The sequence below is a fragment of the Hibiscus syriacus genome, unplaced genomic scaffold (genome assembly GCF_006381635.1).
Source record: "Hibiscus syriacus cultivar Baekdansim isolate YM2019G1 unplaced genomic scaffold, ASM638163v2 tig00116954_pilon, whole genome shotgun sequence".
Lineage (NCBI taxonomy): Eukaryota > Viridiplantae > Streptophyta > Magnoliopsida > Malvales > Malvaceae > Hibiscus > Hibiscus syriacus.
This window is the reverse complement of record NW_024063483.1, coordinates 1,564,952-1,578,556: the sequence shown is the minus strand read 5'-3', so window position 1 is coordinate 1,578,556 and position 13,605 is coordinate 1,564,952. Positions and strand designations below refer to the sequence as shown.

At 31.6% G+C, this 13,605-nt stretch overlaps 4 protein-coding genes across 5 annotated transcripts; all 4 read right to left on the bottom strand.

Annotated features, from left to right (window-relative positions):
* Positions 1–916: 916 nt before the first annotated feature.
* LOC120189262 lies at positions 917–2,915 on the bottom strand. The gene is made up of 2 exons (XM_039192572.1): positions 2,859–2,915; positions 917–1,462 (listed from the first exon to the last, which is right to left on the bottom strand). The coding sequence occupies exons 1-2, from the start codon at positions 2,887–2,889 to the stop codon at positions 1,161–1,163; spliced, it is 333 nt and encodes a 110-aa protein (XP_039048503.1). The 5' UTR covers positions 2,890–2,915; the 3' UTR covers positions 917–1,160.
* On the bottom strand, positions 2,890–5,622 carry LOC120189261 (DNA-directed RNA polymerase II subunit RPB7). 2 transcript variants are annotated; one of them, XM_039192571.1, is made up of 7 exons: positions 5,599–5,615; positions 5,396–5,555; positions 5,058–5,223; positions 4,923–4,973; positions 4,274–4,339; positions 4,119–4,187; positions 2,890–3,051 (listed from the first exon to the last, which is right to left on the bottom strand). In XM_039192571.1, the coding sequence occupies exons 2-7, from the start codon at positions 5,509–5,511 to the stop codon at positions 2,989–2,991; spliced, it is 531 nt and encodes a 176-aa protein (XP_039048502.1). In that variant the 5' UTR covers positions 5,512–5,555; positions 5,599–5,615; the 3' UTR covers positions 2,890–2,988. The 2 variants fall into 2 exon arrangements, with proteins under 2 accessions (XP_039048502.1, XP_039048501.1); XM_039192570.1 differs by having other exon boundaries at positions 5,396–5,622.
* Positions 5,623–8,675: 3,053 nt separating this feature from the next.
* Positions 8,676–10,762, bottom strand: LOC120189405 (ras-related protein Rab11C). The gene is made up of 3 exons (XM_039192693.1): positions 10,635–10,762; positions 10,341–10,538; positions 8,676–9,348 (listed from the first exon to the last, which is right to left on the bottom strand). Exons 2-3 carry the CDS (start codon positions 10,503–10,505, stop codon positions 8,863–8,865), a joined length of 651 nt encoding a protein of 216 aa, XP_039048624.1. The 5' UTR covers positions 10,506–10,538; positions 10,635–10,762; the 3' UTR covers positions 8,676–8,862.
* Positions 10,763–12,037: 1,275 nt separating this feature from the next.
* LOC120189270 (17.3 kDa class I heat shock protein-like) lies at positions 12,038–12,604 on the bottom strand. Its single transcript, XM_039192580.1, has one exon. The coding sequence runs from the start codon at positions 12,538–12,540 to the stop codon at positions 12,073–12,075; it is 468 nt and encodes a 155-aa protein (XP_039048511.1). The 5' UTR covers positions 12,541–12,604; the 3' UTR covers positions 12,038–12,072.
* Positions 12,605–13,605: the final 1,001 nt, after the last annotated feature.

Below are 13,605 nucleotides of genomic sequence, written 5' to 3'. Positions count from 1 at the left end.
ATTTTACAGATTAAATCATTTTATTTACTTTATCGTTAATTATTTAATGGTGTCGTGTCATGGCATAAGTATAAGCATCAAAATGATGTCATTTTGAAAAACTTAAATATAAATCAAAACGACGTCGTTTCAAATCTATTCTCAAAACTTTTTTCTTCGTTTCTTTATTTTTTCCCCATTTTCTCCCTCCGTTTTCTTTCTACTCTGCAATCGATTGTTGTCATCAATCATCACGTCATCCTCATTCCAGTCACTGTCTATCGTCGTTGGTGGTGGTCGTTTGGTCCCAAATTTCATAGGTTAGTTTATCTCGACTCCTCGAGTCTGAATTTGGTGGTTGTTTCACCGAAAAAATATCTTAAAACTTGTGAATCTAGATTGAAGTTTTTCAGTTTTCTCATTTTAAATCTCAAATTCGTGAACTTTGGAGTAAGTTCCGACTAAATGGAGGTCGGATTTGGACTCAAGGTGTCGAGGCGAAGCGGCCATGGAATTTAAGGCCAAATTATTATCATTTACAGTGATTGGCAGTGACATTCGACCACCTTCAGGTTTTTTGTTATTATTTTTTAATTATTTTATATTAAAAAGTAAATAAATAATGTCATGTCATCAAAACGTTAGAAAGATAATGGGTGAGTGGACAAAATGATTTATCTTATAAAGTTTAGTAAATAAATTAGAAAAATTAAAAATTAAGTGAAGAAAATAGAAAAGAAATTATAATTCAGCAATTTCTTTTAAGAAATAAGATGCCACAAATATCCACATATTTAACCAATTTCACCAGCTGGAGGGTCTAATTCCTTGGTTTACATCCATCCACCGGCGACCAACGAACCACCCACCGATCCTGGTTTGATGGACCACATTGGGTATGCAAGACTTGCAGGTGATTACCAAGGTTTGGAAGTGCCGTGAATCGATTTGCTAACCTTCCCATGAAAAGAAAAAGGTTTAATCTTATTTTGGAACAACAAATATTGCACACCCAAAGTGAACTAAGAAGCAGAAATGAAAACAGAGACGCTTATAATGGAATGCATGCTTTACATCCAAACCACCACGACTATTAAGATTACAAAAATTCATTCACAAAATACACTCAAAAGCCCCCATTTGCATACAAGAGAGAGAGGCCATCAAATTAACATATAGTATCAGCCACCATCTCCGCCATGAGCACTACCACAACCACTTCCTTCCATTGCGGAGGCGTGTGCAGCAGTAGCACTCACCATTACAACAGCAGCAGCAGGCATGCCCGAATCATTGGCGGTCGCTGCCGTGGTAGCCGGAGCTCCCTGGTAGCCACCTTCATGGTCACCATCATCAATATCTCTTCTCTTCTTCTTCCCACTTCGTTTAGACTTTTTATGTGCTTTCGCCTTGTGAGAATCTGAATCTTCTTCTTTCTTTGAGCCCGGGATGCAAAAACAAAAGCTTCCTCTGCATTTCATAGTTTCCAAGAAGATAAAAGAAGCTAAAATATCAGCAAAGTTTTATTGAGCAAAAAAACATACAGCAACTTAAAACACCCTTCATATTTATGTATTTATATTATTCTCAAATATATATTTATATTATTTCATGTATGATTTAATATGTTAATAATGTGGACCGAGCATTAACTCGATTGGTATCATATTATTACCTGAAATGTAGAGAATTTAAATATTATAATAAAAATATATTAACAATTAGTCTAACTTTATGAAAGTGAGTTGTAAAGCGTGGGAAAATAGGATGTGACACGATCAAAGTTAAAGTTAGACTCCCTTTTCTAATTAGCTTATGATAATTGATCTTACTTTAAATTTTTTATTTTAGTAAAAATACTCTTAACGTTTCTTTCAAATTCGATCATGAATAATTTTTTTAATTAATAAACTAATTTATTTTTTATCATTATTAAAAATAAATAATTGAGGATAATAATTCTTTATATATATATATATATATTTTTATCTAATTGCCCTATTTTTATTGTTATAATAATATATTTAACCCTCAATAATTATGTATTTCATCAACCTTTTATAATTAAGATTAATTTTTTTTAATTAATCTGAAGTAAGTACAAGAAAATATCTGTTTAAAAATAACTCTCATCTATTTTACATTGAATGTTCATACCCCCTAATATTCATGATGCTTAAACTCGATACCCTAATGAATGACGACGATTGTTTTTACCAATCCTGTAGGATCAAGTGTATAAATAATGACCTTTAAATTTATTGAAATTTTAAAAATTATAATAAAATGAAAGTGTATAAATGTTAAAGGTTAAATCGATTATCACATCAATCAAAAGTTAGAAAAATGGATAGAAGAAGTGATCACAATCATTTGTTATGCTCAGTACAAGTATACTGACTGAATGTTTAAGATACGTTTTTCCTCCCAATTTATCTCTTTCACAAAGCATATTTTACTTTTTCAATATAACATATTACACTGAATTTTCCAAATGGAATCAAAATGAAATTTAGATCACAAACCTCAATGACACACGTTCGGATACCGGGGAATAGTTTGCAGCGAATGAATTAAGTAAATGTTATAGAGTTATGGTATATAGTCCAAAGCATTCATCACTTTATAGGGTTCTTTATATCATGTAATATTAAACAAGTTGGATCACAGGCTGTTGGGCAAATCATCATTGCCTACCATTTCCTTCTTTCCTTAAAAGGGGGGGGGGGGAACATGTTCAAAGCCAACGATAAGTGCCTTTCAACATGGACCATAGCATTGCTAGTGCTTGTAATTTTCAAATATTCTTATCCACAAATGAGAAATGATAATGACAACACTTTGAAATAAAATACAATGGAATCGATGCTTACAAATACCTAACAAAACAGTTAAATTAAGTTTAAACATCCATTAACCGACCCCTATCTAAACTTGATAACGAGAGAGAATTCGAATGTGCATGGAAATTAATGGCAACGTTGCAGCACGAAGTAGAGATTATCCGATTTAAGCTGCGGTTGGATCGTTAATAACACCTAAGAAATCATCCTTTATGGTTCCAATACAGAACTGCAAGACAAACAACAGCATTATCATTGTTAGATGAAACTTATAAGTTGTCCGGATAGTATTTCACATATATATTCAAACATGATTCTTCAAATATATGAAAATACTCGGGAAGAATGAACCCCAGGATGAAACATATAAGCAAGCTCACAAAGTTGCCTAAATGTTCAAATATAGACCTGAAATTATCTTTCGATCCCCATAGACTATGTGATTTACCGAATTTTAGATCATGCGGAAGAATACTCCAATACAGCCTACGGAAATGGATGACTTGTTTAACTAATTAATTACAGCAAAAATATCTCGATTTACACTTAACGGAACACTTCCCAATATATGAAAATACTCGGGAAGAATGAACCCCAGGATGAAACATATAAGCAAGCTCACAAAGTTGCCTAAATGTTCAAATATAGACCTGAAATTATCTTTCGATCCCACCATAGACATATGTGATTTACCGAATTTTAGATCATGCGGAAGAATACTCCAATACAGCCTACGGAAATGGATGACTTGTTTAACTAATTAATTACAGCAAAAATATCTCGATTTACACTTAACGGAACACTTCCCCTAAAACCATAATACATGCAACTTTATCGACTGTTGACCCGTTCCTGTAATCATCACTAGTTGCATTAAGGAATACTTCAAATCTACGTTATCTGGATTCGGGTGTGACTTGTGAATACTAGATACATTTTCTTCCCTGGATCTGAAAGATTCTTGAAGAGTGTGAGCAATATAGCTACCAATTCCAAGTGAGCTTAAAATACTCTACATTTGATTGGCATCTAAATCTCTATATGATTCACTTTTAAGCCCCCTTAAGATGTCAAGATTGTGATTCACATCTAAGTTACTCGGACTCGGGTGTGTCGGATACAGTTATGGCTAGATTTTTCTATATATTTGGAGGATCCATAGAGGTCATATCCCTATATCCTTGAGTTGGACATGGGTACTTCATGAGAAAAGAGGAGTCTGAGCTACATAGATTCACAAAAGTATAAAAACTGAGTGAAGATGATAATTAAGAGAAGAAAGGGTCAAGTTTATACTATCTCAGTAGCATCAACTCGAGTTCCAATTATCTTCAAGCGAACTTCGCTATCCTTTTGAATCTTAACCTGCAAAAAAAAAAAAAGGGTAAAAAATAAAATTTCCACGACAGAAAATTAACAGTTACTTTGCTTTACAAGGAACTTGAGCATACCGATCCATCAGAGGTAGTATAATTTGGCATATCTCCAGACTGAAACTCCATATCATCCGGGATCAACTGAAAAACACAATTTTATTACACGTGAGATGGAGGTATAATTGAAAAGACAAAATTTATCAGCCAAACTAGTAATTCCGAAATCTGAGTGTCGCAAAGCGTAAATGTCAAAGAAACTTCACTACAATTAACAAGGAATAGAAATACCATCAAGATACAAAATATTCCTATATTATATTAAGTCATTCACAAAACTTATTGAAACAGGCAAAGAAGCTACTTCTTCATATCTCATGCATTAATCTTCACCCAGATTGCTACGTAGAAGGAAAAGAATCTCATAAAATTAAACTCGTGTTCTCTCGTATGTTGACATAAAAACCGAAAATCTCTTGCGAACAAAGGAACTAGTTCAGTAAAATCAGTCAACGAGAAAATTTCAATTCTATTTATCCAAATTCTATTTGCTTCCAAAAGACTCTACTTTATCTCAAGATACAAAACATATAATTGATCAAACTAAATTTCAACTCCATAACATTGAAAAAAAAAGGAAAACTTGGACCTCGGGAAACAACTAATTTCATACTCCAAGTGAAAGACCTGTAGTCTAACGGTTTGCGAGATGTTTAATGAGACTTACATGGTTAGAAACGAAAATTTGAACCGGGCCGGCTTCTGCAAAGAATCCCATCTGTATGGGAAGCTACAAATCTTAGTAACAACCACTAAAAAGATGACAGAAATCAATAGTTAAACAATCCAAAGGAATACATGCCTTGTTCACCATAGTCACAGCAGCTTCCAAAATCTCCCCTTTAAATGGTCTAAACACGACACATTGATACTTAACAGGGAATGTCACAAATCCTGTCCCGTCTCGAATCAAACCTTTACCGACGTTTTCTATACCAGTTATTGCCACCACAAAACCATGTCTACCACTGCAAACAATTATCAAAGTTTACCAATTTTATCCCCAAACCTAGTAATCGAACCAAGCCTAAGCATTTGGGAAAAATAACCAAATAATGTTAAAAAAATACAGCTTTAAAAAGGAACAAATATAAAGCAAAAACCCAATACAAGTTTATTAATTGTGAAGTAAAGAAGAACCTGCAAGTGCCTTCCACATCTTTCATGAGTTTGGAAACGAGGTTTTCCCGTAGGTTACGACCGAAGTGGCGTGGATGCAACTGCATGTTCCTCTCCAATACTATGTGAAAAAACATGCTTATGTGTTCCTGTTCTTTATCTTGCCGATTGAGAACTAGAGCTTTCCCCGTCCAAAGTTTAAGACACCAAACGATGATCAATTCAAAGAGGTGGAAGCTTGAGCGGATGTTTATTTCTGAATTTCTTTCGTTTCTTTCTGTTTATCTAGGTTAATAAAATACATAAATAATCCCCAACTTTAGCTGCACGCCAATTTCAATTGCCTCTAGACTTTTCGGACGTTAATTTTAGGGTCTATTTTATTGGACGTTTTAAAATTATGGTAGAAATTTCAAATTAATTTTTAAGGTTCGTTTAACTAAAAACGTTTTTTTAAAAATATTTTTCATAAAATGAATTATATTTTTTTACGAAAAATATTTTTTTTAAAAAGTTTTATGATATTTTAAAAATATTGTTTAAATTATTTTTTTCATTAGTTAATGATTTTTTAAAAATTATTTATTATAAATATTAAATACAATAAATAATATTATTTATCATAAAATTTAATATTATTATTTTTAAAATAGTAAAATAATTTATTTATTATTAAAATATTTTTTATAATTTTATTAATAAAATATTAATATTGGTATTTTATTGAAATAAATATTATAAATTATTTTTATTTATTAGTGTGTTTATTATTTTTAAAATATTAATTAGTATATTTTAAATATCTTTAAATATATTAAATTATTAAATTTAAATATACATTATCATTATTAATATTTAATAATATTTTCTATGATTAAATAATATAAATTTTATTAAATATTTTTTATATTTTATTTTTATATATTTATAATATAATGATTATTTATATTTATTATATTCTTATTTAATAATATTTTAATTACTTAATAATTAATATTTTGATTAAAATGATATTATATTTTATTAATATTAAATTCATAAATAAAATTATTTTGAGTATTTATTCTTTGAAATGAAAAATTCGGAAAATGACTTACAGACTATAAGTCATTTTCCATAAAACACAAAGAAAATTTTGTTGACTAGGAAAATATTTACGTTGACCAACAAATTTTCCTCCAACTAAACATTAGAAAATGAGAAAATATTTTTGGAAAAACTTTTTAACCAACACTTAATTTTAAAAAAATTTAATTAATTCCCAGAAATATTAATATTTTATATTCACCCTTTTACCGTACTGACATCAATTTATACATTAAATACCATTTTAATATAATATTAAATATATTAAATATGTATATATATATATATATATATATCAGATTTTAAATATATTTAATTATTACTAAACCTGTTAAAAAATTACGATGAAAATTTAGTAGAGTCATCTTTTTCTTTATAACAAATTAGTTGTAACTCTTTTTTTTGTGTGAAATAAAGATAAAGATTAAACCTTAATTCTCAACTGTCGAATTGCAAGTAGCAGAATCCTGTTGTAGTAAATTCACTACTTCCAGCGGTGGAGTGTAGAATACCATGTGAACATCACCTCTTGTTGTTGCTATCTTCGCTAGTTTATCGGCCACCTTATTCGCTTCTCGATTTATATGTCTCAAAGTAACAATCCATTCCCAACTTATCAGCTCGTTAACACGGTCAAGAAGAGTAAAGATCGATCCTCTATTAGATTTTCCTTATAGCATCTGAATAACCTCCAAACTATCTGCTTCCACCATGACTTGACTTTTCTCAAGATTCCAAGCGTGAGAGATACCTTCATGTATACCCCATAGTTCCGCCTTAACGATAGAGTAAATTCCTATCACTTTAGTGAATCCAAGAATCCAACCATCATTCGAGGATCGAATAATACTCCACATATAACAAATCCATTTCCTGTTTTACGGGAGCCATCAATATTAATTACATCAATTAAGAGGAGGCGGAGACCAATTAGTTGTAACTCTTTGAAAAATAATATGTATATAGATTATCATACAAAATGTCATGTCAACCTATTAAAAATTTAATGGGTTTTTATTGAAATGTGATGATATAACTCATTTAAAAAAACAAAGATTAAATTTAATTTCTTTCTTAAAAATTTAAAGGTTAAATTTAACTAAAAATAGAATGCAAACAAAACTAATAATAAAATGTAAAAAGTAGAGATTAAAATTATATTATACTTTTAAAGAATGATTTACGTGTTTTAGATATACTTCACAATAATCAAAATAATATTTAGTACGGTTAAAGACTAAAGTTGAGGAAAGAACTTAATTAATATGATAATGGAACTTCAAATAATTGAGGAAAATTTGAAAACTTAAGTAAAATCTACCATGCTTATATTATCTAAATCATTTTTTACTGCTTTACAGCAGAAGAATATTGATCATTTAAACATTTTAATTCTATGTTTTCATGTATAATAATATATCAACAATAATATCATCTTCATCTATACTGAATAATATTGAAAAAGGCTTAACTACTGAACTTTTATATTTAATACATACGATAAATGTACGAATATAATTAAAAAATCAATTGCTTGCATTCTTTTAAAGAAAACGATACGTTCTTTAATCTTTCAAGTACATTAGATTGATCTAGCATAAGTTTACACTTCTTGTTTTATTCGGCCATCGGTATCAACTTCGGCTCATGTGTTTCAATTGCTACATTTGGAAACCTTGTTATTAAACTTAAATGATCGATTGCGACAGTGACAGAGCCACATATGTGTGAGAATGAGTACATATGATATGATATTTAAAATTATTTTTAAAAGTGAACATACGTTTATTAATATACAAAAATTCTGTATGAATATAAATAAATAAAATTTCAAGACATATACTGTTAATAAAATAGATAACTTACCGAAAAAATTCGAATTTTCTTTTAATAATTATTTATTTTTTGATTGTGCCTATATAAACATTTTATATTAATAATATATATATGTCTACCCTAAAAAAAAATTATGGATTTATGGCTGGATTGCGGAATGTGTTATACCAAATTTACGCTGTTCATGAACATCTCTAATTCTGATATATATCACATCTAATACAAGTTAACAATAACTAATCTTAATGAGATACCAATAAGAAAAAGACATCTTTTGTACCTTTCAATTCTCGTAACCATAAACTATACATAATTCATATTATGTTTATAAATAGAGTGAAAAACACACTTTCATTACATGTTAGTAACTGATCAAATAAAACAAATTAGACATTCTTTGTTTCTAAACGCAACTTTCGAATCCAACCTCCCATCTTTCACTTTTGAAGAAAACATGTCGATTAAAGAAAAGCCGTCTCGAGCTGCTAACATATGGTTTTGCTTAAAAATATCACAGTCAAGTAAAAATAAGTACAATAAAGATATAACCTATTACCTTTTCTTTTTCAAGTAGAACAGCATCCTCTCTTAGTGTTCCCTGATGCATCAGCCACATCAATGGTGGTTCCTTGGCCGGGAATTGAGGCATTAGCGGTTGCTTCCTGTGCCGCCAATGCCTTTTTGCTTACGATATGGTAAATCTCGGTCAGTATGGTTTGGAATGCCTTCTCAATGTTGGTGGCATCCAATGCCGATGTTTCGAGAAAAGAAAGCCCTTCCTTCTCAGCCAGAGCTTGACCATCCTGTTCGGAAACAGCTCTGAGATGATTCAAGTCAGACTTATTTCCGGCCATCATGAGGACAATGTTGGAATCCGCATGGTCCCTTAATTCCCGCAGCCACCTCTGAACATTATCAAAGGTTTGCCTCTTGGTTATGTCATAGACGAGAAGTGCACCAACAGCTCCTCTGTAGTAAGCACTAGTGATAGCTCGATATCTCTCCTGACCAGCTGTATCCCATATTTGTGCCTTAACAGTCTTTCCCTCCACCTATTACATGATAATGACGTGAAACTAATAGCAGAATACAAACCAAACAGTTCACCCATCTCCAGTTACATGATCACCAGTGAACAAAGAAATGAAGGTTCTATTAAATCTACCATAACAGACTGGCAAATGCAAGGAAATATTGTTTATATCATGGGGCCATGAACAACGACCGTACTCCCTATTAACAAGAATGGGTGAATAAGACAGGATAATAACAGCCTGGACTATTATAATAACTTAAATTTCAATTCAATGAAATAATACAATAGACATAAAAAACCAGAGATAGATGGTTTTTTTCGTATGCTATACAAATTTGGTGAGTGTTAAAGATGGATATAAATTCGACACAAGTATACATAACTTCTTTTTGTTTTTTTTTTTCTTTTCATATATTTGGAGCATCATAATTCATAATCCGTACCCCAATCCGAATATGTGTTCAACATAGACGTTAAACACAGATACTTTAGAGAATCTTTTAATCTTTCCAACAACAAGAAAATACTAATATAGTACGAAAAAATGTTTTGAATTGATAAACATTTATTAAATGTAGAATCTGTTCCATAAAATAGAAATGGAACGAACATCTCAGCTCAACATGTTATTTATGAAAACATAAAATAAAAAAAGGACATTAAAGCGCCTTTGATGATAGAATACTGCATATCATCAAAAAAAAAAAAAAAACTTCCAAGTTAAAATCAAGGTGCAATAGAACACAATCAGATTCGTCGTATAGTGTTAAAATAGCTTATTTATGTACTAAATATCTAACTAAGCATAAGAATTCACAATAAACTTCATCATGCAAATTTTTTCTCCAAACTAAATCAGATCATTAAGTACTCTAATTCACTTCACAATATCAAAGATAAAGAGAATTATCAGGGCATTCTACAAACTTCGGGAGCAATTAATCTTCATCAGAGAATTAAAAAGCGCGAGGATAGATCAAAGCGGCATCGATTGAATAGATGAAAAACCTGGAGAGTTCTGGTAGCAAACTCGACGCCAATAGTGGATTTAGATTCCAAACAGAACTCGTTTCTGGTGTACCTAGAGAGGATATTCGATTTCCCAACTCCAGAATCGCCGATCAAGACGATCTTGAAAAGATAATCGTACTCGTTATCTACTCTATGCGCCATTTCATATATATCTTTATCTCTTCCCTCTCAAACCTGCAAGATCCAAAACATCAAACAAATCAAAAAGAAAACTAAGAAAAACTAAGAAAAAAAGAAGAGAGGGAGATATGGAATAGATTAAAAACTCACCCGAAGCGGATAGATCGAGAGGAGAGAATTTTAAAAAAACGGAAGAAATTTGATAATTTTGGGAAAATTTAAAGAGAGGCAAGGCAGGGCCAAGCAGGGAGGGGCTTTGATTTTTATTTTTGGAACGGGCAATGATTTTTTATTATTTATTAATAAAATAAAATATTAAATTTTGAATAGTAGTACATTACGGTCCTTTTCGTCTTTTGGGTGGATGAAACGGTGCCGTTGTGATGGCAATTGTATGTATGTTAAAATGAAAATTCATAATTGTTTAAGGTCAAAAATGAATAGTAGCAGGCAGGCTGGCTGGCTGGCTGGCGTGGCGAATGATTTCGTTGCGACAGTGGATGTAATGTTAGAATGCCTCTCCACTATGCCATCCCTCACGGAATTAAATAAATAAATTGTCAAATCAATTTTATTTTATATTATTTGATTCCATATCCATTTATATGTTATGTTAATTGAATCAACTTGAGATTGAATTAAGGGTAGTAGAATGAATATATGACATTTTCTAAATCGTCATGAGTTTATTAAAACATAATGTGGAAAGCAGCATCAAAGATTCCTCTATCATATGATTGGGTAAGGAAAGAACATTTTGAGCATCAAATTAATTTATTGATAAGGAAAGAAAAATCACTAATGCATGCTTATCTAAAATGTATGTATTTAGTCGGTGTTTTTAATGATGCGGTGGGGTTTGGCCGTTATATTTGTACCACGCTTTAGGCGTCTGTAGTACCAACACATCCTCACCTCTAAAGAAAAGAAAAGCTGCTTTTGGGGTTATATAATCAACCAAACTGGTCCAGCTGTGGAGTTTTTGGCAGCCATTAAACTGTTAAAAGCTCATGAAATGGGAAATACAAGTTCACTTCATTCACTGCTTGGCTAAGATCCACTTCTACCCGAACGAGTTTCATTAGACATAACGCCAGAGACTTGCCTGCATGTTGCAGCCAGGCTGGGACTGTGAACTCACCTGACACTTGTCTCGAAGATTTGACAGATCGAAACGAATCTGCATTTCACATTGCAGTGAAGAACAACCAGGTTGAAGAGCTTTGTGAAATGCCTGTGAAGATCAAAACCGATGAAATGAACTGGCATTTGAATGCCAAGAACCATGACATCGGCAACACAATTTTGCGCATCGCAGTTGCTCGGTAGGAGTTTCAAGTAAGAATTCTTTATGTTTTCTTGAAAGAGTTAATTACTGTTCTAAACATAATATGTATTATCGTAAACAGGGAAGAGCATTAAACTGGTGAATTAGCAAGAAAGATTACTCTTTTATTTTCTACATAGCAAAGTTGGACAACTCCACAAACTTTAGTTACACAAAAAGATACATAGCATAAAACTCTCATCTTTGACAAAGACAAAAGCCACTTACTACTTCCAAACAGAGTAATCCAAGTTTAAGGATTTAGCCAGAAATATCAATAGCCTTAACGTCAGGCTTTTTCATTTCCATCTTCGGAACAGTGATAGTAAGTACACCGTTTTCCATGGCAGCCTTGATCTGATCCATCTTGGCATTCTCGGGCAGCCTGAACCTCCTCATGAACTTCCCACTGCTCCGTTCCACGCGGTGCCACGTGTCGTTCTTGTCTTCCTTCTCCACGTTCCTCTCCCCACTTATCTGCAACACCCTGTCATCCTCCACCTCCACCTTTACTTCTTCTTTCTTGATCCCCGGAACATCGGCCTTGAACACATGAGCTTCCGGTGTTTCTTTCCAGTCAATCCGTGTGTCCACAAAGGCCGAGGTTTCTGTAGTTGGTGTCGTCAGGGAAGAGGAAGTGAAGTCCCTGAAAGGATCCCAAACATCGAGAGAGAAAGGATCAAAGACACTGCTTCGTCGGTTACCAAGGAAGCTTGGAATCAGAGACATTTTCAGAACTGAAAATAGAGAAACCTTGTTAGCAAAGTAAACAGAGATAGTTGTACCTCAATGCTGTGTAAGCTTTGCTCTATCTGTCTGGGAATTTATAGCAATAGTGGAGGATTCTAGCATTCACATGATTTTTCTACTTTTAGGTGATAAATCATTTTCTGGGACATTTATCCACATTCGTGTAATTATCAGAACCTACAACACTTTCTATTCTAGGACATTCACGAATTTTCATATTCTATATTTGGGCTGGCTTTATTTGGAGGACTTAAACCCAATAAGAAGTAAATTTTAAAAATATAATATGAATTTGATTAGAGATGAAAATAAGTAAATTATTTTTTAATGATTAAAAATATTAATTTTATTATAAATTTCTAGTGTGACATTAATATAAAATATGATGTAATATTTTTAAAAAATATAAAATAATTATTTTAATTTTATATGGTATTTATTATTTAATGAAACAACTAAATTTAACTCTAGTCAATCATATAAACCTAATGTATCACTTTAAAATTTGTTATGTCATTTAATTAAATTTACTTCATAAAATTAATATATTTTTCAATGGTTGTACAAAATATTATTTTATTAATATTTTAATATAAAAAAACTATGTTAACAATTTTTATATTAATTATTTAGATTTATTTTCATTTACAAATCGAACAATATAAGCGTTTAAGTATTTTGATTTTAAATTTTTATATATAATGTGCCAATAACAATACCAATTAAATTAAACTCGATCAATTATATATATTTTGAATTGAAAGAGTATCACATATTACATAATGCTCGTAAATACGAGGAACCTTGAATATTCTTAATAATGAAGTTCCGAATAGGTGAAAGAGCAGTCTCGCGTCCATTTATCACTGATTTAGCGAGGGCATCTACTGCCATATTAGCTTCTCAAGGAATCTAAAGAATTTGTGTTTCCCATCTTCGGCGTCATAAGTTACCAATAGCTCTAACCAATGAACAATGGCCAGCTGCAAAATCATCAGCTTCAATGAGTTTTATGGCCTCTATGCAGTCAGATTGAAGGATGGC

What these genes read in the sequence shown, in the direction of transcription:
- LOC120189270 (XM_039192580.1), bottom strand. Translation starts at nt 12,540, where the DNA reads ATGTCTCTGATTCCAAGCTTCCTTGGTAACCGACGAAGCAGTGTCTTT.
- LOC120189262 (XM_039192572.1), bottom strand. Translation starts at nt 2,889, where the DNA reads ATGTTTAAACTTAATTTAACTGTTTTGTTAG. An exon ending in TAATTTAACTGTTTTGTTAG is followed by an intron (nt 1,463 to 2,858) that starts GTATTTGTAAGC and finishes TCTTCTTGGAAA; the next exon opens with CTATGAAATGCAGAGGAAGC.
- LOC120189261 (XM_039192570.1), bottom strand. Translation starts at nt 5,511, where the DNA reads ATGTTTTTTCACATAGTATTGGAGAGGAACATGCAGTTGCATCCACGC. An exon ending in CTGTGACTATGGTGAACAAG is followed by an intron (nt 4,974 to 5,057) that starts GCATGTATTCCT and finishes CTTCCCATACAG; the next exon opens with ATGGGATTCTTTGCAGAAGC. An exon ending in ATACTACCTCTGATGGATCG is followed by an intron (nt 4,188 to 4,273) that starts GTATGCTCAAGT and finishes TTTTTTTTGCAG; the next exon opens with GTTAAGATTCAAAAGGATAG.
- LOC120189405 (XM_039192693.1), bottom strand. Translation starts at nt 10,505, where the DNA reads ATGGCGCATAGAGTAGATAACGAGTACGATTATCTTTTCAAGATCGTC. An exon ending in TTGCTACCAGAACTCTCCAG is followed by an intron (nt 9,349 to 10,340) that starts GTTTTTCATCTA and finishes ATCATGTAATAG; the next exon opens with GTGGAGGGAAAGACTGTTAA.